At 38.7% G+C, this 20,976-nt stretch overlaps 1 protein-coding gene across 1 annotated transcript in view; it reads right to left on the bottom strand.

The window, feature by feature from the left end:
• Nucleotides 1-206: 206 nt before the first annotated feature.
• LOC103740253 (gamma-interferon-inducible protein 16-like) overlaps nucleotides 207-20,976 on the bottom strand; it is a 58,461-nt gene continuing 37,691 nt past the window's right edge. The window contains exons 10-19 of the mRNA XM_029567245.1: nucleotides 20,113-20,322; nucleotides 16,148-16,246; nucleotides 12,842-13,102; nucleotides 11,566-11,687; nucleotides 10,618-10,698; nucleotides 7,881-8,048; nucleotides 5,434-5,598; nucleotides 3,567-3,980; nucleotides 1,812-2,000; nucleotides 207-825 (exon numbers count right to left, since the gene is read on the bottom strand). Of these exons, the coding sequence (XP_029423105.1) occupies nucleotides 784-825; nucleotides 1,812-2,000; nucleotides 3,567-3,980; nucleotides 5,434-5,598; nucleotides 7,881-8,048; nucleotides 10,618-10,698; nucleotides 11,566-11,687; nucleotides 12,842-13,102; nucleotides 16,148-16,246; nucleotides 20,113-20,322 (1,751 nt within the window). The 3' untranslated portion in view covers nucleotides 207-783. The remainder of the gene's footprint in view (nucleotides 826-1,811; nucleotides 2,001-3,566; nucleotides 3,981-5,433; nucleotides 5,599-7,880; nucleotides 8,049-10,617; nucleotides 10,699-11,565; nucleotides 11,688-12,841; nucleotides 13,103-16,147; nucleotides 16,247-20,112; nucleotides 20,323-20,976) is intronic.

The raw sequence follows: 20,976 nt of genomic DNA on the forward strand, positions 1-20,976 counted from the left end.
ATGAGGAATTCCAAAAGATTGGCTCGTCTTCAGTCTATAGCAGCAAGACGAACTCACCAGCGAGAGGAAAGGCAAACAGCAAAAAGCAAGTGCTCCCTTCTGCCATGGCCTTTTATACCCGCTGCCATCAGAAGGTAACACCCACATTTAGGGTGTGTCGTCCAGCTTCAGATGATCCAATCAAGAAGATCTCTCTTATTTCCGTTAATCCCATATCCAGTCAAGCTGACACCCAGGATTAGCCATCACACTCACATTTGCTCATGAAAAAGGGTAGAAGGAATTTTGCCCTTCCATAAGGATATTATTAGTCTTGGTAGCTACAGCCCAGGCTGGATTTCAGCTTCTACCTGCCTCTTATTAATAGCTTGGTTTCTTTGGGTAGAACACAAACCATTATTGAAAATGTCCTTGAATATCACACCTGAAGCCTCTTTGTCACAGTCTGATCTGCAGATCACACAATTACTTGTTTATAGTAACTCCCAAATGGATGATAGATACTCCTCCTGAAACATGTTTACATAAAATATGTTTTTTCAAACCATAGATGTTTAGATATAAAACATGGAATTCAGATAGTACAAAAGAAACAAGGAATAAGCAAAACATACAATTTCTTACAGTTAAGCACTTGCTTTTATGTGTGTTTGAATTTCAACATATGTATAACCATGCATTTTTTTTTTTTTTTCCGGGGTTGGCTCTTATCTCCATAGCCATCATCATCAGCAGATTCCCAGGACTCCATAAGGAGGACTCTAGGTAGTTTCCACAGTGGAATCAGGGTTGATTGATGGTCCCTCTCTTCTTATGCTTTATGACCTTGATGAAGAAAATGATAAAGTCAGGCTCAGTTGAAATTCAGTTGGTTATACTCTTCTCACTCAATACTCAGTAGTTTCCATGAGTAACACACAGCTCTTTTCTCACTCTTACCTCTCTCCTTTAATGAATTTCTAGCCTTGGAGTCAGATTTCCTTCCTTGCTTAGGACTATGAAATGATCTATTAGCTTCAACCCAGGTTTAACACAGGTTGAGGAGCATGAAATGTCACATACCCACAGGAGAATGGAAGGAACAACTTAACCTAATGCAAGGAAGGTTGAGTGGAAGGTTCCGATTATTGGGTAGAAGAGTGAGAGATGGGCTTCCTGATGCACCTATACTGTGAGAATGTTTGGAAAGTTGACTGAAGGTCCTGAGAAAAAGGGTAGTTTAGAAGCATTTCCTCATGATGAAATAAACAAGTCTTTGTATTTCTTCTGTTTGCATTGTATTATTAGCCCTTTTAGTGTTCAATGAATCCAACACAAACGCCAAAGTCAATGTGACAACAAAACAGATTGTGGTATATTTGTTGCCTGATTTGCTCAGGGCATCCTTGGGAGCTTATCTCAGGAGTTCTGTCCCTGGCCCTCTCTGTAGCAGACAATATTTCCATGTTATAGTCAAAGACCCTGAGGGGTTTTGTGTTTTAGTCTTTAATCAGTTTGAAAACAGAGACAGAATTTGAAACACGTCTCTTAATTAAACCCAAATTCCTATTGAATTTTCTCACTGCTCGATAAATTTGATGATTTTTATGATTTAGCTTAGGGCATAATACCTTAAAAATCATTCTGAATTTATTTAGTTTACTGTGAATAAAAATATCTTTTTTAAAAAATAGAGTTTACATACTACTGGGCAAAATTTAATTTTTTTTCCCACTTGTTGGATTTTCTATGCAGAAACAACAGTTAAGGTCTACTACAGTATTCAAAAGTGAAGACTATTAGGAAGAATGGTATTCACCTAGAGTACGTACCTGCATGTAACTATGCCTCACAGATTTTAGCTGCCATGTATCTGTACTTGAGGCTAATTCAAAGCAGAATAGTCTAAGACTGTCATTTGGTTCACACATGATCTTGGTCAGTCGTCCATACACCACCACTTCCATCATCCCTGTGTCATCTTGTACTCCATAATATATACATTCATTCTTCACTTTTTTCTTCAAAAGAAATTAACATTAAACTGAGAAATCTATCAAAAGTTGTTACATCTATGAGAAACAAAGGGGATCAGCAGGAACTGTCTCTGACAAAGGAAATACAGTACTTAGGCTTAGAATTGCAAGTATAGGGGCCAGTGAGATGGTGCAGTGGGTAAGAGTGTTTGTCTTGTTGTCAAGCATGACAACCCAAGTTAGATCTCCAAGACTCATATGTTAGAAGGAGAGGAACGCAAGCCTGGAATTTATTCTCTGACCTCCACATTCAAGTCATGTACTATGTGCTCCTCCTTAATATACAAAATTAATTAATATAAAAAATAGAAGTATGGGTACAAAATAGTCTAAGATGTTCTGATTAGAAAATGCTCACTTGGAAAACTCTTTCAAATTTTGCCTACTTGAGGTCATTATTTGGTGGGTTTCTCTAGAAAAATTGAGTATCCTCCTAAGTTCTAGTGCTAACGTATCAGAATAACTGTTTCCTTAAAGAGCCTAAGTAAAAGAACCAAAACAAAACAAAACAAAAATCCTCAGAAAACCAACTGACTACCTTTGTAGTTTTCTTAGGTACACACAGAAGACCTAAGAAGAAAGGCCACTTGTGGTGTATTGTGAGTCTGAGAAAGATGAGTCTAAGCTCTCACTCAATAGACCATGTTTGCCTAATACATACATTTATTCACTCTGCTCCAAATACCTCAAGTGTTAAAGCCACATCATCTAGTTCTGGTATTTTGGTTTGTTTCCTATTTTATGTATTAATTCTATAACCACATGTACATTTAAACACACTGCAAAAAAATACAGCACAGATAAAAATAAAAAGCTGTCCTTAAACACATATACAATGAAATATGAAACCATACTTGAACAGGTAATTAGTCAGATAAGCATTCAATATTTGCATACTGTATTGGGACTGAAAGATACAACCTAAGTCTCAGAATTTCTCAAAGTCTTTGGCTTTCACTCTCTCCAAATATAAATTGAGAGATTGAATTATATTTCCCTGATCTGTTAAACTTTTGCTTCTTTTGTTATTTAAAGCAGAAGTCACCTTCTCAACAGGATCTTGATGAAAATTTTTTAAAAAGTGGAAGAAGTGAGAGTACTTTAAGGACAAAATTATCAGAATCCTAGCTTGCTGGGCATAGCTGCATCAGGGGCAGAACATCTGGTTTCTTACCCTCATCAGCACATTCTTCCTTTAGGCTTGGCTCAACTCTTCATGGTTGAGTTGCCAAAAATACAAATGGGGAAGAATTAAAAGAAATAAAAGCTAAAAGATATATGTGTTGATATAAACTGAACAGTGTCTGAGGCTAGAAATGGATCATCATAGCCAGAAAATGCCAAAGGTAACTTGCGAGGCTTTCTAGAGAATTGTTATAATGTTTCCAAGAGAACAAGAATATTAAGCAGTTATCCCACATCCCAAGAGGAAAAACTCCAGATCAGGGAGGTCTTGGATTCCTGTGTGCGGTAAATTGACCTCACTGCAGCTGTCAAGTTAAGATTTAAAATGAGGTTGCCGAACTTGTACAGAATATAGTGATAGCTTACCTCATGTACCCGAAATGATCCATTCACACATAATCCATTTTTTTTTAAGAAAAGTTCAGAAATTTTAGGAGTTGCACAGGCTTTTCTCTTCAGTGTGGTTGAAATATCCATCTGGCTATTTCTCATCTCAGACACACAGTCGTCATTGTATATCTCCAGAAACCCATTGCGCCCAAAATAACCTGAGATGGCAATGACCTTGTTTGGAACAAACTTCGTCCTCAGGACTATGTCAAACACCTTAACCCTGAAGAATTCAGTCTCAGTAGCCACAGTAGCATGGAACATCTGTTTCTCTTCTATCATATCATATGTAAATGGTTTTGTTACTTTTAACACCATTACTTGTTTGGGACCCTGCTGGAAACCATCTTCCATAGAAGGTTCTGTTGGCACGATTCCACTCCTTGGTTTCTACATAGAATGCACACAGGGAAAACAGGCAGTGTTAAAACAGACACCTTCTGGGTATCTGGGGGACACCTTCAATGGGGAAAGTGAAGAAAATCTGAATAATAGCTGGAATGCTATAATTTAGCTCATGGAAGAATGGAGACTTAAGTAGCAATTTCAGCTGCTTTTAATCATACACAGTAGATAAAGGGATTGTATTCATATTTTATGTTGCCTTGGAATGAACCCAAGGCCTCATACACTGTAGTTGAATCTTCTACCTGTGAACATTTTGAAAACTCAAATTACCAAAACTTTTCTAAAATGTCTGAGCTGTCTTGCAAAAGGGTTAGCTATATCTAGGAAGCCTCTAAGGGAACCTGAAGGCTTTTGTTAATTTGAATAGTTTCAGGCTGTACACTCTTCCTTTTCCATAATAGCAGGGATTGAATAGAATCCTGGGACTGAAAAGATGCGTGTAGGAATTTTACTTTTATTACTTGCCTCCATAATACCCTGCACTATTCCTGACTTTCAAATGGAGGTGACACTGCAGAGCTGATTGAGAAAGTAAGATGTCAGTCCTGAGAAACCTTAGTACCAGTACAGGGGGCAGCTGTAAACCAGCAGCACTCACTGTGATTTGACTTGTGGGTGGTGGGGATGAACTCTGACTTCTCATCAATGAGGCCCAGTGCTTTCTAACATAGGAAGTACATTCATAACATACAGTTAAAATTTCAGTGGATAGGGATTGGTAGAGTACTTGCCTCCATTCATGTAAGTCAGCACTCATTTACGTGTTTTGGCTAAAGTCTTTTAAATGATCATGTTACAACCCTGGCAAAATAAAACTTCTACTGATATGAAAAACAATTATACATCAGCAAACAAAACTCTTTGGGGTATTAATACTCTTTTCTAAACTTATAAGAGGTATAAAATTTTAAAGACGTTAAATTTTGCTTCAAAAGTAAAGATAAGTTAGTACAAAAACACTTCTATATAACTGTAATGTCCACTATTACAGGATTCTCAGTATGTTTTGGGTCCTTCAGGGTACAAGTCTTCTAATATTCAAAGCTCAGGAAATTGTCTTTTGAAGATGATATAATCTACACCAAAATTATTATGAATAGTACCGAATTTTTCCAGGCTTATGTACCTTTCTAATTATATTACTATCCTCATTTATGACCACAAATAACTAGATGTGCCCAAGGACCTCACATTCCAAATAATGCTTCTCTGATATTTAAAAGGATTACACACTGGTCATATAGAGTGCTCAGAGATAATGAGGCCATACAAGAAAATAGCTAGACTTCTGTTCATTGCTGTCAGGATCTCCAAATTTATACCTGATAAATGACTGATCTTATCGGTAGCAGGAGGTTAAATGAGAAGTGATTTCAGGATCATGATCATTGTATTTATATGAAGAAGCTGTTGGAATCAGAGAGGATGCTACTACCTTTGATGAAGAATGCCTGGAAGGGTTTGGAGGAGGTTTGGGAGGAGTCTGAACTTGACTCTCGGCAAAATCTATGCTGAAAGCTGAAGTTGTTGCAAATTGGCTCAGCTGGGAGAGCATGTTTCCATTTATGTCACCGAAGTTTTGGATAGAGCTCTTCTGTTTCTGAAGGAAACATAGATTTACCCCTTTTATTGAAATAATGATTTTCCAAAATCACACAGAACACAGGACATAGAAGACTTTTGCTCTTCAGTTTCTCTGAAATGTTGGGGGACATCCCCAGACATACCTACCATCTTCTCTCCAACTACCCCATCCAGGATTACAAAACTCTTTTTATTTATCTGTATTCATGTGTGTCTGTGTGAGGGTATATGCATGTGTGTGCAGGGCCCCACAGAAGCCAGAAGAGGGCTTTGTGGTCTCTGAAGTTGGAATTACAGACTACACGAGGCTGTGAACCACCTGACATGTACCAGGAAGCAAACTTTGGTTCTTAGCAAGAACAGAGAATGCTCTTAAGCACTAAACCATCTTTTCAGATTCTAAATAAGTTTCAGATTAATAATGACGTAATAGACTTCACAGAGGCATTTTTGTTCCACTATTTTCTCATCTGTTTTCCCTCACAGCCTGCCCTTGCCCTCTGCCTGGCCTCTCTGGCTGTCTCCCTCCTGCCACACAAAATCCCCCTCTTGTACTTATCACATGCATCACACTACTGTCCATATTTGTTTCATCATCTCTTTATTTCATCTCATGATTCCATTTCTAATTTCATGATCCTGCCCCCGCCTCCCCAACACATGCCTTGCCCCACTACCCCTTCTTTAAGCCCCCATGGCTTTTTGCAATTCTCATAACTACTAAGGGTCAGCAACCTCTACAAAGCCCCGGAAAATATTACAACTGCTAAATCCTAAAGGCCAGAGTAAAATACATGCCTTCAGGAAGAAAAGAGCCCACCTAAGGGACGGTGCCAGGCAAGACCAATGATGGAGAGGAAGGTGGAGTCAGAAAGGGGCAGGCCATGAGATCCTGTAAATGGCCTGAGCCAGAGCCCCTTGGTGGGATTCCCAGGCAGGGGATCCCCTCCCATCCTGAGGGAAGCTGTTAGCCTACTTCAATAAAGCTTTCCTTTTTTGAGTCTTCTACTTCCTGCATCTGTCTCCCTCACTCTGGCATCTGCCACATTTGTCTTCACACCTATACCTGAGTTTTCCCTGTCAGACTCATCCAGCCCAAGCTACAGGGACAGTGTTCAGGTTGAGGGCTCCCAAGCAGCTCCTGTGGCTCCTGTGACCGCCAGTTCCCAGCTACTTCTCCCTCAATCCAACAGGTTCTCTCAACATCGTGTGAAGCCATGTTGGCAGCTACCCTACCCCTTCTGTTTGCTACTTTTGCTTTTGCAGGCTTTGGTCTTCTGCCTTTCCCAGACAGCCAGTTCTTTGTTCATTCTTTGCAACAAACTCAGCAAATCTTCTAGACGACCAACCCTTAACAAAACTATAAGCTTAGCTTACTTTGTATGAAAAAAAAAGAATACCCTGTAACATAGTAGCATTGATGATATGAAGAAACTATAAAGGCCATCATCTGATTTTGGGGGAGTGGGATTCCCTTGAGGACCACCACTCTGGGGAAGGGGTTCAGCCTCATACGCAAACAAATAAAGAATGCTAAGAGTGAGGTGGAACAGCAGGATGTTTTAAAGGAAATGAAGCATTCCATGCTGCAAGGAAGCTTGTTAAGGTCAAGAAATAAACTACTCAGTAGATTCAGGAAGTCCCTGATTTCCTGAATTTGTTAGCTGCCATCCATGTCGGGGTGGGCTTTTGGTGATGCAGCTGTCTTTGAGTCGTTTCTGCTCCTGTAAGAATCCCTCAACCATACTCCTTTAAATAAATCCTATAAAACTCATTGTTTCACCAAGTTGGACTTTGCTGTTATCCTGACATTGGATTGCTGTTGTTTTCGTATCTAGGGTGGGTAGATGTTTATTTACCTCTTTCTAAGAATAGTGTCACACAACAGACAGGTATAATGACATCACACTCCAGGGGCACAACATATGTCAAAACATCTGATTAGAGGGGCACTGAACGGTGAAAATCAGCTCAGAAGTTTGGTCACTGGCAAAAGAGAAAAGGCCTGAACAGAAACTGGAAGGTAGGGAAGGGACAGACTTATAACCACCTCTGCTTGTCTGCCCCACACCTTAACCTAAATAAAAAAAAGAAAGTGATCTGTGGACATAAGAAATGATCTCATTAATGCATACTTTGTTAAGACCAAAAGACTTATATGACCTTCATGTATGTGTGATTTATTCATATGGTACAATGGGGTAGAGTAGCACATCAGTAAGAGGCTTTTTCAAGGTTATGGCTAGCCTGGTGATACGCTATAGGAGGAGGTATATACTGGGAACAGGAAGATGGTACCTTGGCAAAGAAATTGCTGGGTGATATAGATAAAGGCATATGTGGAGTCTGGTGACTGTCTTCTGTTTTCAGGGCATTGGTTACTGAAGGTTCTGGAAGCTGATTCTGCTCCCGGGTAAGCTTCGTTTTCTTGAAGTCTTCAGTTGTTATTGTCTTTTTTCTCTTCTTCTGAAAGAACAATGTTTGTGTTTTATTCATGATAATGGTTGATTTTCTTTTTTGTTTTGTATACTGAACGCCCAGCCTGTTGCAGGCAAAGCTGTGTTCTCCTATGGAAGTTTATCTACGACTCAGTAATATTCTTTAACATTGGATGAAGCACAATATTTTTTATTTTATGTGTATCAGTGCTATGCCTGCATTTCTGTAAGTGCATCCCTGTTGTGCAATGCCCTTGGAGAACAGAAGAGGAGATCAGATCCCCTGGAACTGGAGTTACAAACTGTTAGCCACCATATAGGTACTGGGATTTGAACCCTTGTTTTCTACAAGATCAGCCTGTGCACTTAACCACTGAGCCATCTTTCCAACCCCAAAGCACAAGAAGTTTAATATCAAGAAAATTCACTTTTTATTACTAGGTTCTAATCACATTTATGACATTGGAATACCATCTTCTTAAACAATGTCCAGAGGGGAGCATAGGATCTCCTCATGTAGGAGAAGCAGCATTACCTTTATGACAGTCACTCCTCCGTTCATTCTGTGGCTATGGAAGAGTAGTAGGCCTTTCATTGGAAAGTGCGAGCTTAGGTTTAATTTCTTCTAAAGCCATATTTCTAAACCGAATGCTAAATAAGCAAATTTGTAGAAGACATGTAATGATTTTATGTTTCTGTCCTTAGTGATTATATTACAAAAGTTAAACAGTAGTTTTGGGCCCGAAGTACAAGGTCCAGGCAAGCTATGCCCATAAAGACAAACTTGTTTGGGTGGGCAATGAACGGTTCTCTTGATTGCATTTGAATCTTTCTCCACTGGAGGGAATTCAGGCCTGGTGCTATAAACATGGTCAGAATGCTTGGCTAATTGATGTTGGTTTGCTTAATGGTCATGCTGTCAAACTACCTTTTAAAAATTTATGTTTATAACCATAGGTTTGTGCTGCTCTTGACCTTGGTCAGAGAACTCTCTTTTTGCAGTGAGTACTGGTTAATGCAGAGACTCATAATTGTTAAAGTGCTGAGAATAAGTGACTGTGAATGCTCAGTCACCATGGGTACGTGCATATTAAACCTCCCCTACGTGGCTCAGGGAACATTGTGGAAGAGGTGTACAGAAAGAATGTAAGAGTCAAAGAATGGGGAGGAATGTCTGAAACATTGTCCCCTGAAAATAACATAACTGTTGCACACATGAACTCAGAGCAGCCGTAATTACTTAAGATGGGCATAAGATCAAGCCAGTTTAGAACTCCAGCATGGAGGGGGACAGAGCTCCTGAGGCTGTACCCCTGGCTGAGGAGATGTTGAAAGCTGATCATTGCCGGGGGAGGGAGAGTCACTTTTCTTGGTGGGCTGGCTACTGGTAGGTAGACCATACTCCTGTGGATAACCCATAGCCGTTCACGCATGGGCGATGTTAGTTGGATTCAGTGGGTAATAATAAAAGGAAATGAAGTTGTGAGGGTCAGAGTAAGTTACAGGGAGGATGTGAGAGTGGGGATCAAGATACGTTGTCTGCATGCATGAAATTTTCAAAGACTTAAAAAATAAAATAATTGAAATATTCACAAAGTGAAAAAACTAAGGTTCTTCCTTACCTCAGAATGATGATTTTTAAAGCCACACAGAACACTAGATGTGTTCTTATAATACTTTTCTTAGAACTTCACTTTCTAATTTTCTCTAATGGCACATCCACAGATTCTTTTATTCCTCCTCCAGCTCCCCCAACTAGTACTATAACCCTGCCCCGTACATGTTTTTATTTTACGCTTTTACTTTAGCCATGACACATATATATGCATCATATTTTTTCTCTCATCTGTGACCCTCCCTATGCTGCTGGCCCCTCTCTTGCTGGTTTCCTCCATTTTACAAGTCAGTTGCCAGTTCCTCTTTCTTATTTCACGGATTCCACTATCCTCACTAATTGTCCTCTCAAGATCTCTTTCTCTCCTAACTAGTGTCATGACTTATACATATACCCATTGCTGTGTAATGAGTGAAAATCCAGAGGATGGTGGGTTCTCTAGGGATGGAAAATGGGTTATATAGCATATGTCAAAACACCTAATGAATTGGGCACTGAATGGTGAACGTCAGGTCAGAAGATTGGTCACTAGGAAAGGGAAAAGCCCTAAAGAGAAACTGGGCATGGAGAGACTTGTAATCATCCCTGCTCGTTTGTCCCTCATCTTATCCTGGGAAAAAGAAGAAAGTAGTCTGTGGACATCAGAAATGATTTCATTAATGCATACCTGTCAATACCAAAATACTTCTATTCCACCTAGGTCTTCATATATGCATTTGATCACTTAATGAGTGATTTAATCATGTAGTAAAATGGGACAGAGAAAGAAGAAGCTTTCTGAAAGGAGAAAGCTTTTCTGAAAGCTCTTTCTCTTTTCTGAAAGAGAAAGAAGAAGCGTTATGGCTAACCTGGTGATATACTACAGAGAGAGACGTGTATTGGGGACAGGGAGATCTGGCCTTGATGTGGAATTGCTACGTGTTGTTGATGGAGTCACAGGAGGAATCTGCAGACAGTCTTCTCTTTTCTACATGTTGCTTACCGCACGTTCTGGAAGCTGATTCTGCTCCTGTGTACACTCTTTCTTCAAGCCTTCCGTATCTGTGGTTTTACTTTTCTTTTTCTGAAAGAACAATGTTTGTTGTTTACTCTTAATTTTCTTTTTGGTGTGATGGAGACCGAACCCTCGGCCTTGTGCATGATGAGCTGTGGTCTTCAACGGAGTTTTATCTCCAGCCCTTAGTAATGTTTCTCAATATCAGATGCAGCACAATATTTTTATACCAGGAGAATCTTTGCCTTATTACTGCATTTTAATTATATTTATGCCCTTACGAATATCACCCTCCTACCAGATGGACAGAGGTAGACATAGGGCCATCTCACAGAGAAGTAGAAACATTTATTCTAGTCTGTCTTTCCTCTATTCATCACTGTAGTGATACAGTTGTGGTAGGCTTGGAATTACAAAGTCCATATTTATGGTTAATCTCTATTAAAGCCGTGTCTTTAAACTAACTGCTATATCAGTAAATGTCTTAAAAACATATAATGGCTTTGTTTCCGTCATTGGTAACCATATTGAACAAGTAAAACACTACTTTTTACATTTTTAAAATTTTTATTTTTAAGTGTTTGTATGTGTGTTGTAGGTTGCAGGCAGGGAAGTATGTACACATGAGTGACACAGAGGCCAGAGGTGTCAGATTCCTCTGCAGCTGGAATTAGAGTTACTTGTGAGCTGCCAGGTATGTGTACTGCAAACTGAACTCAGGTCCTCTGCAAGGACAACATGCGCTCTTAACCACGGAGCCTTCTCTCTGGCTTCTAAATACCACTTCTGAACTGGGAAAATAACCAGCAACTGTGAATTTGCTGACTCAGAACCACATTTTCACCAGGTCCTTGATCTAGATGAAGAGCTAAGTGTCCTTGAAAAGCTGATATGGGAAAGAACCTTACTAGAAGATTGGGATATTAGCCACATTACCTTTGATGAAGGTGTATCCTTGCTTGATTCATTTCTGGTAGACTCAGGTTGGAAAGCAGTGGGTTCACCTTGCTGGGTATTTTTCTGTGTAGTATTGCTTTTCCTTTTCTTTTTCTTTTGAGCTGTTTCAGTAAAGAAAATACAATAAACCCAGGGCAGGGATGCAGTTCTATTATATGACAGTTGAAATTCATTTAGTCTAGTTTCCTCTCGTGTCTCCCTTGGCCACAGGAAACCCACCTGGCCACAAGGCGACCAACAGCACCTAGTCAGCCCCAGGAACTGCCACATGGGGTTCCTTGCTCATCCCAAGTACAAAGGACAGAGCCTTCCCATTCTGGGGATGTCTATGCATATCAGTCAAGCCCTGCCCCAACCCTCTTACTATCCTATATTCTGTTTTAAGAATCTCACATGGCAGCTTACAACTATCTGTAACTCTAGTCTCAGGGGATCCTATAGCCTCTTCTGACCTCCGCAGGCATTGCACAACACGGGTGCACTTACCTACATGCAGGCAATACATGCATACACATAAAGTAAAAAAATAAATAAATAAAATACAAAAAAGTATCTAAAATTTACATGATAGTAATGTCAGGTCATTTTCTACAGAAAATAGTTTCAAAATCAGAGAAACAGAGGAAGAAATGAGGACTTGGTGTATAAGGTGACAAAATGGAGATATTGGGCTTTCTTACTTTTATTATTGAGGCAGGATTTGGCATAAACATGAGGCTGTTCTCAAGTAGAGATCTTCCTGCTTGATTCTTCTGATCCTAAATGCTGGAGTCTCCAGTTTTAGGACTAACCTCAGTTTTTCTAAAAATGTTAAACCCATTGACTTTATAAAAGGAAACTTTTTTACTTCTCTAAGATGCAGGCTTCTACTTAATTAGTGGCTCATATTTTCAGTAGTAGAAATATTAACGATGGGGTAGTGTTTTTAATTGCACATTAAAATTAATTGATTTGAATGTTTTAAACAAATTTGTTTTTAAATGTTACTTTGTCATTTTTAAAAAGCTTTTACCGTGTTAGAAACTCTAGATTAGCTCAACAAATGATTTCTTTATTCATCCACCCCCAAATACGTGTAATTTCTTATAAGGAAGAATTTTTTAAGTTGTCAGTTTGTTGACATCTGGAATTCTTCTGTTCCTATAACTTCCAAAGCACATTGGGATAGGGGCTTATCACCTATGATCATGGGAGAGTGTTAGGTAAGAGTGGGAGGGGGATGGAAGGGTGGGAGTCCAGGGTGTACCGCTTTTACCTTTTGCCTTCTTCTTAAGATTTTGAGCCAGGGTTTCAAGGAGTGACATATTTTTGCACACCTCAAGCAGTTTGCTCACTCCAGCATCCTTCGGAAACTTTTCTTCCAACAAGTTAGCAATCTTAATTATGTCATAATCTTCTTGCATTTTGTCAGTTAGATGTAGCTCCTTGTTCAGTAAGGACTTAATCATCTTAAATTTAATACCATCAATGTCTGCTAATTGTTCCAGAACTACTTTCTTGTGTTCATTCACCATCTCTCAAATTATGGAGGAGCCTACAAAAGAAAAATGGCCCAGAGGATTACCCACATTCATACAGAACTTCAAAACCAGGTGTGCCTAAATACCCATGCTGGTGTCATCCACAGCCGTGTGTAGGAGAGAGACTTAATCACCAGATGCGCCACTGTGAAAATGGGTGTAAATCTGCTCTGTTAATTAAAAGGTCTAAGAAACTTTTCCCTGTTGGTGATGATAATTGTGTTAGTCAGTTGAAGTTTGTGGTAGAAGAAAGTGTGGAAATCATCAAATGGTACAGTGTTTATTGTAAGGACTATGAACGTTCAAATCCTTGGTTCCTCTTCCATTGTTTCTTGGGTCAGGAGCTTGTCCCTAGATGTCTGCTTCTGAGTTCCTGACTCTTCCCCATCTTTGGTCTATACAGACTGTGTGTTCTCACCATACTGGAAAAGCTGTCGATTGCAGCACTGCTGGCCATGCTCAGGCACAGCTCCTTGTCTACCCGGCACTTCCCTTACTAGGTCTCACCAGCCCCCTGTCTTCCTGGTGTTGGACTCTGCTATCCTCATCCTCTGTGCTGTTTCTGCCATTTTGCAAAATATTTATGTACTTTCCAGTGTAGGCTCACAGCATCTACTGGGTAGAATTATATCAATAGTTGCTTGGTTTTGCCCCCTTTAGATTTGATTTCATTAATCAGTATTTTTGTTCAGAGATGCAGTTGTCTATTTACAAGATATGTTTAACTTCTGCTGGAATTATTTAATAATTTCCCAATTTGTTTAAAAAAAATCCTTGCTCAGTTGGCATGGTTGTACACGCCCCTAATCCCATTACTGGGGAAGCAGAGGCAGGAGGATCTCTGTGAGTTATAGGCCAGCATGGTTTACAGAGTGACACACTGTGTCAAAAGCCAAACACACACAAATATCCTAAATTTTTTGTTCCTTAAAATATCCTGGAAGGGCTTAGATAATATTCATCCTTACCTTACATTTCTTTTATATTCTGGACAGAGTGGACATGTGCCTTACCTTGCCAAAATCTATGAAATACATGATTTCTTTTTCATTGCCTAGAAGCCCTTCTCACTTTTTTTTTTCTGTTTCCCATGAGTTCTTCTAAGAATCAAATGAGATGTTTCTTCTGCAAACTTCCAAATTTCCCTACAGGATCGAGTTGCTGCTCTGGATCTGAATAGCACTTTGCAAACTCCTTGACGACTCAGTGTTGGATGGAGTCCAACGTTCTGCTTCAGTTCATCTTGTTCTTTCAGTTTAGGAGTCATGCCCCCGTGTGCCTTTCTGTAACTGGAACGTTACATTTTCTGAATCTGTTAATTGCTTATTTTTATGAGGAAAATTAATCATCCTTAAACTGAAAAAAATCTCAAAGGAAGAATGGGAAATTCTCAGGAAAATTCATGACAATAAAGTTGAGTAATATTAGGAAAATGAGTATTTCCTACATATATAGGGTAAATCATATGCAAAGATCAAGGAATAGATTAAAACTGAATCTTAGCAGTCAAACTATTTTCAGCAAAACAGCATTGCTTTTATAAAATAATTGTCCAAAAAACCTCAAAGATAGTTCCAAAGCTTAAAAAGTTTTGTTTTGGTTGTGTCTTGTTAAAACAAAACTATCTTCAAAAGACAACCACATTTTAGATGACAAGACACTATACATAATTTTTATGGATCCCACTTACATGTGAATGCTTATGTTTTGCTGTTGAAATATTATTGCTTTTGATTTTTGGAGTAATCACCCCTAATCTCAGTAGAGTTCCCAGTGCTTACAGTGCATGCATTTTTATTTTATTTTTTAACACAAGTAGTTACTAAGAACAGTAATGATATAATTTCATTTAGCAGATCCAACAAATCAGTGGTCAGTTGTTTCCAGTTCTCATTTCTCTTTTGGTCCTAGAGAATCAAAATGAAAACCCAACTCTCACAATGACTGCTCAAAAGGGATATTACTTGGAAACTTACAGAATACAGACATGATTCCTCATACTTCAATCTACAAAAGTACAGTACACATGTCCACCATGGAGAAAAAGACAAAAATATGCTCTTTTTCATTTCAAAGTGCCCTTTCTTGTCCTTGATTCTAAATATCATCCTCTACCCCATCATGTTTTTGTTTACATATGCGTATGTTTGCACTACAGGCTATAGTCCACATATAAAGGAAAACATGGTTCATTTACTTTCTATGAATGGGTAATGTGACTCACATATATTTATCTCCATCCATTTTTCTGGTAATTTTGTGATTTCACATTTTTTGGAACTGAATGATATTCCTTCATTCGTCTATTGATAGATAAGTAGGTTGGCTCCATTTCCTTGCTAATAGTGAATAGATGGATAATAAATGTGTACAAATTCTATAGTGAGATATAATGTTTTCTGGGTAAATGCCTAAGAGTGAGATTATAGGAGTCATATGGTAGCTGTCATTTTTATTTTTTGAGGAGCTTCCAAACCTTTCTATAACAACTGTAGTAATTTTAATGCACAGCAGCAGTGAATAAGTGTTCCTATTTCTTCACTCCTCTCCAGTAGTTGTTGCTGGATTTCTTGATAATAGTCATTCTGACTTGGGTGAGGTGATATCTCAAAGAAGTTGCATTTTCCTTGTGATTAGAGACCTCTTTGAAACATAGTTGTTGGCCATTTGTATTTTTTTTAAACTGTCTATTTTATTCATTGGTCCATTTTTTATTTTATTTTGTTAGTATTTAACTTTTTTAGTTCTTTGTATATTCTGGATATTAGCCCTTGTCTAATGTATAGCTGGTAAAGATTTTCTCCCATTCTGTGAGCTGTCTGTGTGCTGTGCCAATAGTTTCATTTGCTGTGCAGAAACTTTCAAAATTTATATAGTCCCCTCTGTTGATACGTGGGGCTAAATCATGAGCTATTGACATTCTACTCATAAAGCTCTGGCCCACAATGATGCCCTGGAGAGTATTTCTTATATGTTCTTCTAGGGGTTTTGGAGTTTCAGCTTTTAGACGAATGTATGTATTAATACCCATCTACAGCTACCAGATTCTGGGTGCCAAAATATATTCAGCATCACCGATACAAAGAGGAACTCTGAAAATGTCTTTAGTAAAGAATTAATTTTGGAACTAGTATTGTAAACTAGAAAAAAACCCAAACATTTAAATAGGAGAGCCTCAAAAACATTCTCTGATATTCAGAACCTCAGTGGTTTCAAAAGGCAAAATTCACATAGAAATAGTTATTGGAGGCGTTAGTTAAAAACAAAAACAAAAACAAAGACAAAAGCCAAGAATACTGAAGACTAAAGCTTAGCAGATCATAAAGCAAACTTGATTAGATGTGGATTTTTTTAAAGAGCCAGTTAGCCATTTTTAATGAGAGAATTATTCTGACATTAAAAGTGGAACAAAAATATTAAATGTGGAAGAAAAGAATGCAATGGAGGAAGCAAGTGGCAGGAGAATTCGATAAATGGGAACCGCCACATAATCACTAACTCTATAAAATAAAGACACAGGAAGCAAAATACAAAATACAAATAAAACATCATCCTAGAACAGTGTATAAAATACAAAGAGTGTGACTGGAAGTGACCAATTCTGAGAACCTGTTATAATTCAAAGGAAGCTAGTTGAATTGCTATTTCTGTTAAGCCCAATTATGCATGCAGAAATTGAAAGGGCAAACTTTCTAAGGTTATGGGGGTCAGATGAATATAAATTTAAGATAATTCAAAATCTGAAAATGAAAATGCTAACAGAGAACCCAAGCCAAGCAAGAGAATAGAAAAAATAACGGTGGAGGAATTTTCATGTAGTGTTTACTGGCTTTCTTTCTTTTTTTTCTTTTTTCTTTTTTTTTTTGGTCAGATGTGCCTATGCTTTAAAAGTAAAATCTGTTCAAAGAGAGAAAGGAAGGATATCAGCGTGGGTGAGGAGGGAGAAAAAGAACTTAGCAGTCCACTGGTGTATTTGCCTTAAACAATAAAGTGCAAACACCATGAAGTTTAGTGAACATATTCATGAAGGCATTCGAATTATAGCTCCCATGACATTTTATGACATGTACTTATATGTCATTAACAAAGCATTTGTTAATAGTAGAAAAATGAAAAATGAATTACTTTACTCAATAACTAAAAAAACTTGGTTTACCTATATTAGTATAGCTTTAAATAGAACTTAAACTAAAAATTGTTATTAAATAATTTTTATATTGATATGATATGATATAATACAATTTTTCTTTCTAGGAAGAAATAATAGTTTTCATTATGGATATATCTAATTATAATAGTGCGTGATATTTCTTATTATTGTATGTTCCTTCACAGCACCACTAAGTAGTTTCCTGATCTTCATTTTGCTCCGCCTTTACACATGTGCACACATCCACTCATGTGCATACATAACTTGCATCCCCTGTATGTGAGAGGACACACTTCTATGAGTTTGAAAAGGCACAAAGAAAACCCACAACTTTGTGAAGATATAGCAGTATGATCCCTCAATTACCAAATGAACAATGTGAAGCATCTGCAAAGATTTAGAAAGTTTTAGCAACATATTTGTGAAACACTGCCAAACTCATCTACTATAATACAATTTTCAAATCAACATTCAAAATATTCTATTCAAGTATACAAGAACTATACCAGGGAACAGAGAGAACCTTTAAAATATTGTAAAATTGGACTTTAATTCTGAAATTTGAATGCTATTTCTAATTAAATCTCCTTTCTCATCCATACATCTCACCATTAGAAAACAAAACAAGCAAAAAAAAAAAAAAAAAAAAAAAAAAACCCAAAACAATTAACTTTCAAGATGACAGAACATCTCATAGTGACTAAAACATTGTGTTACAACCTGATGTAAAGAGGAGTGAAATAAAATGTTAAATGTGCTTATGAAATTATTAAAACACTGTGGATTTGGCAAACTGTATTTATAAATCTCAGAAATTTTCTTCTACAGGTAACTATTTGTATTACAAAACTGAAATGATACTATATATGGCAGCTCAAGATCCAGACGAATTTATTAGTTTATATTATTTCAAAGTAAGATTTCAAGTCACTATGTTGTCTTTCACCCAGTCACTCACCACAGCCATCAGGTTCCCAAGTACCTTCCAGCCAAGATAGCCAGTCTTCTGATTCTTATTCACATCACACTTAGAAAGTTTATTCTACAGTCTCTAATAATCAAAATGCATTTGTCCTGCCTCACACCTCAGTCACAGAGGAACAAAGATGTCCGTTCATCTTCCTGAGTGAAGCCTCAGAATCCAGCTGCTGGGAGTGCAGCTGGTTACCAGCCCTGCTCCCCTCTCCCCTGCCAGAACCAGCACTGATCTTCTCTGCATTCTTGTGGGTGTTACTGAGCTTTCTAATCTTGATAGAACTAAGCGGGCCTCACCTTATGGAATTTGTTCAGCACTGTCCAAATCCTAGATCTTTAGCAAGGCGGGAAACTAGGCGTATCTGTTTTCAATAGGAAGATAACTTAGTAAATCTCTCAGAAACTGCACAGAGGGAGTTTGTAATCTCCCCCAACACTAAGAAAAGAAAAATGTCGGAAGATTGGGGTCACTTCCGGACTCAGGCAGTGCTGGGTGGCACTGGGGAGGGGAGTGCTGAAAAGCCCAAGACTCCTCCCCACAGTTTTCATAGCTTTCGATTTCCTCTGTAGTTGGGACAGTTTGCTTCCCGTTAACACTGCAGTTTCCCAAAATTCACAGCTCAGTTTTTCTTACAAATCGGAACAGGTAGAAGTTCAGACAATGAAATTTTCATACCCAGCAGACTTAAATGTGTGTCATGCCTCACCTCACCAGGAGTTTAAATTTCTCTGAATGAAGATAAAATCTCAGAGGGACTAAGGTGAGTCAGGAAGCCACACTTCCCTTCTTTTCCACTTAGGGAGCAAATGGCAGAGAGCTTGGCAGGTGTGTTTTGCCACTGATTCTTGAATGCATTTCCTAGGGTTGGACAGATCAGGGATGAAACTGCTTTTGACTTAAGTACCTCCTGCATTCATTTGTTTAGAGTTTTCCCAAGCAGTGACTTTCTAGATGATGTCATTGCATGTGAACACAAACTCAAGTAAGTAGACAGGAATTTATATTTGACTCCTTTCTGGCATATAACTAAGCTGTCCTCCTTCAGTGATAAAGATAATGATACCTTAGGCTTTCTACATTACTGATGGATAAATTTAGCAGATAACAGGATTATGTAAAGAGCACAAGGAAGCCTAGAAAGCTGTGGAATAGCTGTGAACTTCTGGTAGCCTCAGTACTTGGAATAACATTTGTAGTTTTTTTGTGAAGTTTTTTTGTGTAGTTTTTTTGTGAAAGAGAAGGTATGGATTCTGGACTAGTATAATCCTGAGACATGGAACAAAGGGTACCAGGCATTGGGAGGTGTGGTTGCCTCCCAGCTGATGTGCAAGCAAGATAATGCCCTTGCTGAGTTCTCATTCAGTTGGCTGGGGTTCATGACTTACCTGAATGAAAATCAGGATTATATTAGATGCTTTGCAAAATCTGGTCTCCAGCAGCTTTTGCATCTCCCTGTATTTGACAGTAGTGAGTGGCAGCCAGGCAACAAGGAGCAGCATCAAGTGGTGTCTTGTGGTGATGTAGCTTTCCAGCAGGTCTTGGATATCTAGAACCTTCTACAAGTTTCAGCTCTTGTGTAAACCTAGAGGACTAAGATCTCAGGTCTTTAAGTGTTTTGACTCTTAAAAGCTTATGAAGTCACTATTTCTTAGCCTGGCACTGCAACTTCAGGGTAGTCCTAGGTACTGGGATTCTGCAGACCTTGATAGTTGCCTTACCTTGATAGTGTTAAAATTTATAGGTCTGCAGTAGCAAGGTCCCATGGATCTAAAGACTGGGCAGCTCTTTGGAATACTTCCAATGACCAGGGTGGGCATTTTCTCTTCTCTGTCTCTTTATACCTTTCTGTTTTTCATCCTCTGCTTAGCTGTCCTTTCTACTTCCGTCATCCCCCAGGTTCCCGCCCTGGTCACTCTCAAGCTTTTGTTGTCTCTTGTTCAGTTGTCTAGCAGCCAGCAGCCTTGCCCGTTGACAGTTTGGTCTGCTGTCAGCCCAGATGTTGTCACTGCCACACCATTTCCCGTGCCACTGCCTCTGTGCTGCAGCTTCTGCTGCCTCTTTCTTTATACAACCAGCTCCGCCCTCACTTCCTAAAGTGGGCAAGAAAAGAAGCTTGAGAGAAGCTTTTTTATTGAGTCTAATGTTGTTCCACTTAAAAGAGACACTGAGCCCTTCTTCCCATTCACTCAGTAAGCCTGAACAGCCTGCTTGTGTAGTAGGAGAAGAAAGTCTGGATTATTTACAGTACACCTCACACAGATACGAAGGTTTACATTTGCCGCAGTTAGAGCAGACTTTCTGCTAGGCAACACAGGCATTCTGCCCCTCTGGCACAGGGAGCAATGGCTGTGGTGTCATTTAGAGTTTCCCAAGATTTATGACAGACAAAAAGTCTGGTTAGAAAGTGTTTGAAGAAGCCTAGCCAAGGCTGCAACTTCAGGAGCAGTGAGTTCTGACTGTTGCATAATTTTCTCAAAGCATCTGTAGAGTATTCAAAACAGGCAATGAGGAGATCAGGTTTGTCTGTATGACTGTTTGACTGATAGTCCTTTTCTCCTAGGTAGCCAGGGAAGCAAGGGAAAGCACAGTAGATGTTAATTAGGGAGAAAACCTTCCCAATCCCTCAACAGGAAAGGTACATCAGAGGGAATGGTTGTAATAAGAGCTTGAAGATTTTATCATTCATATTAATGGTGTCTTTACAGTGCTTTTGCAATGCTAAACACCTATGCAGTCGCTCTGGA

This window comes from Nannospalax galili, unplaced genomic scaffold (assembly GCF_000622305.1).
Source record: "Nannospalax galili isolate Female #2095 unplaced genomic scaffold, S.galili_v1.0 scaffold579, whole genome shotgun sequence".
In the NCBI taxonomy this organism is placed as follows: Eukaryota; Metazoa; Chordata; class Mammalia; order Rodentia; family Spalacidae; genus Nannospalax; species Nannospalax galili.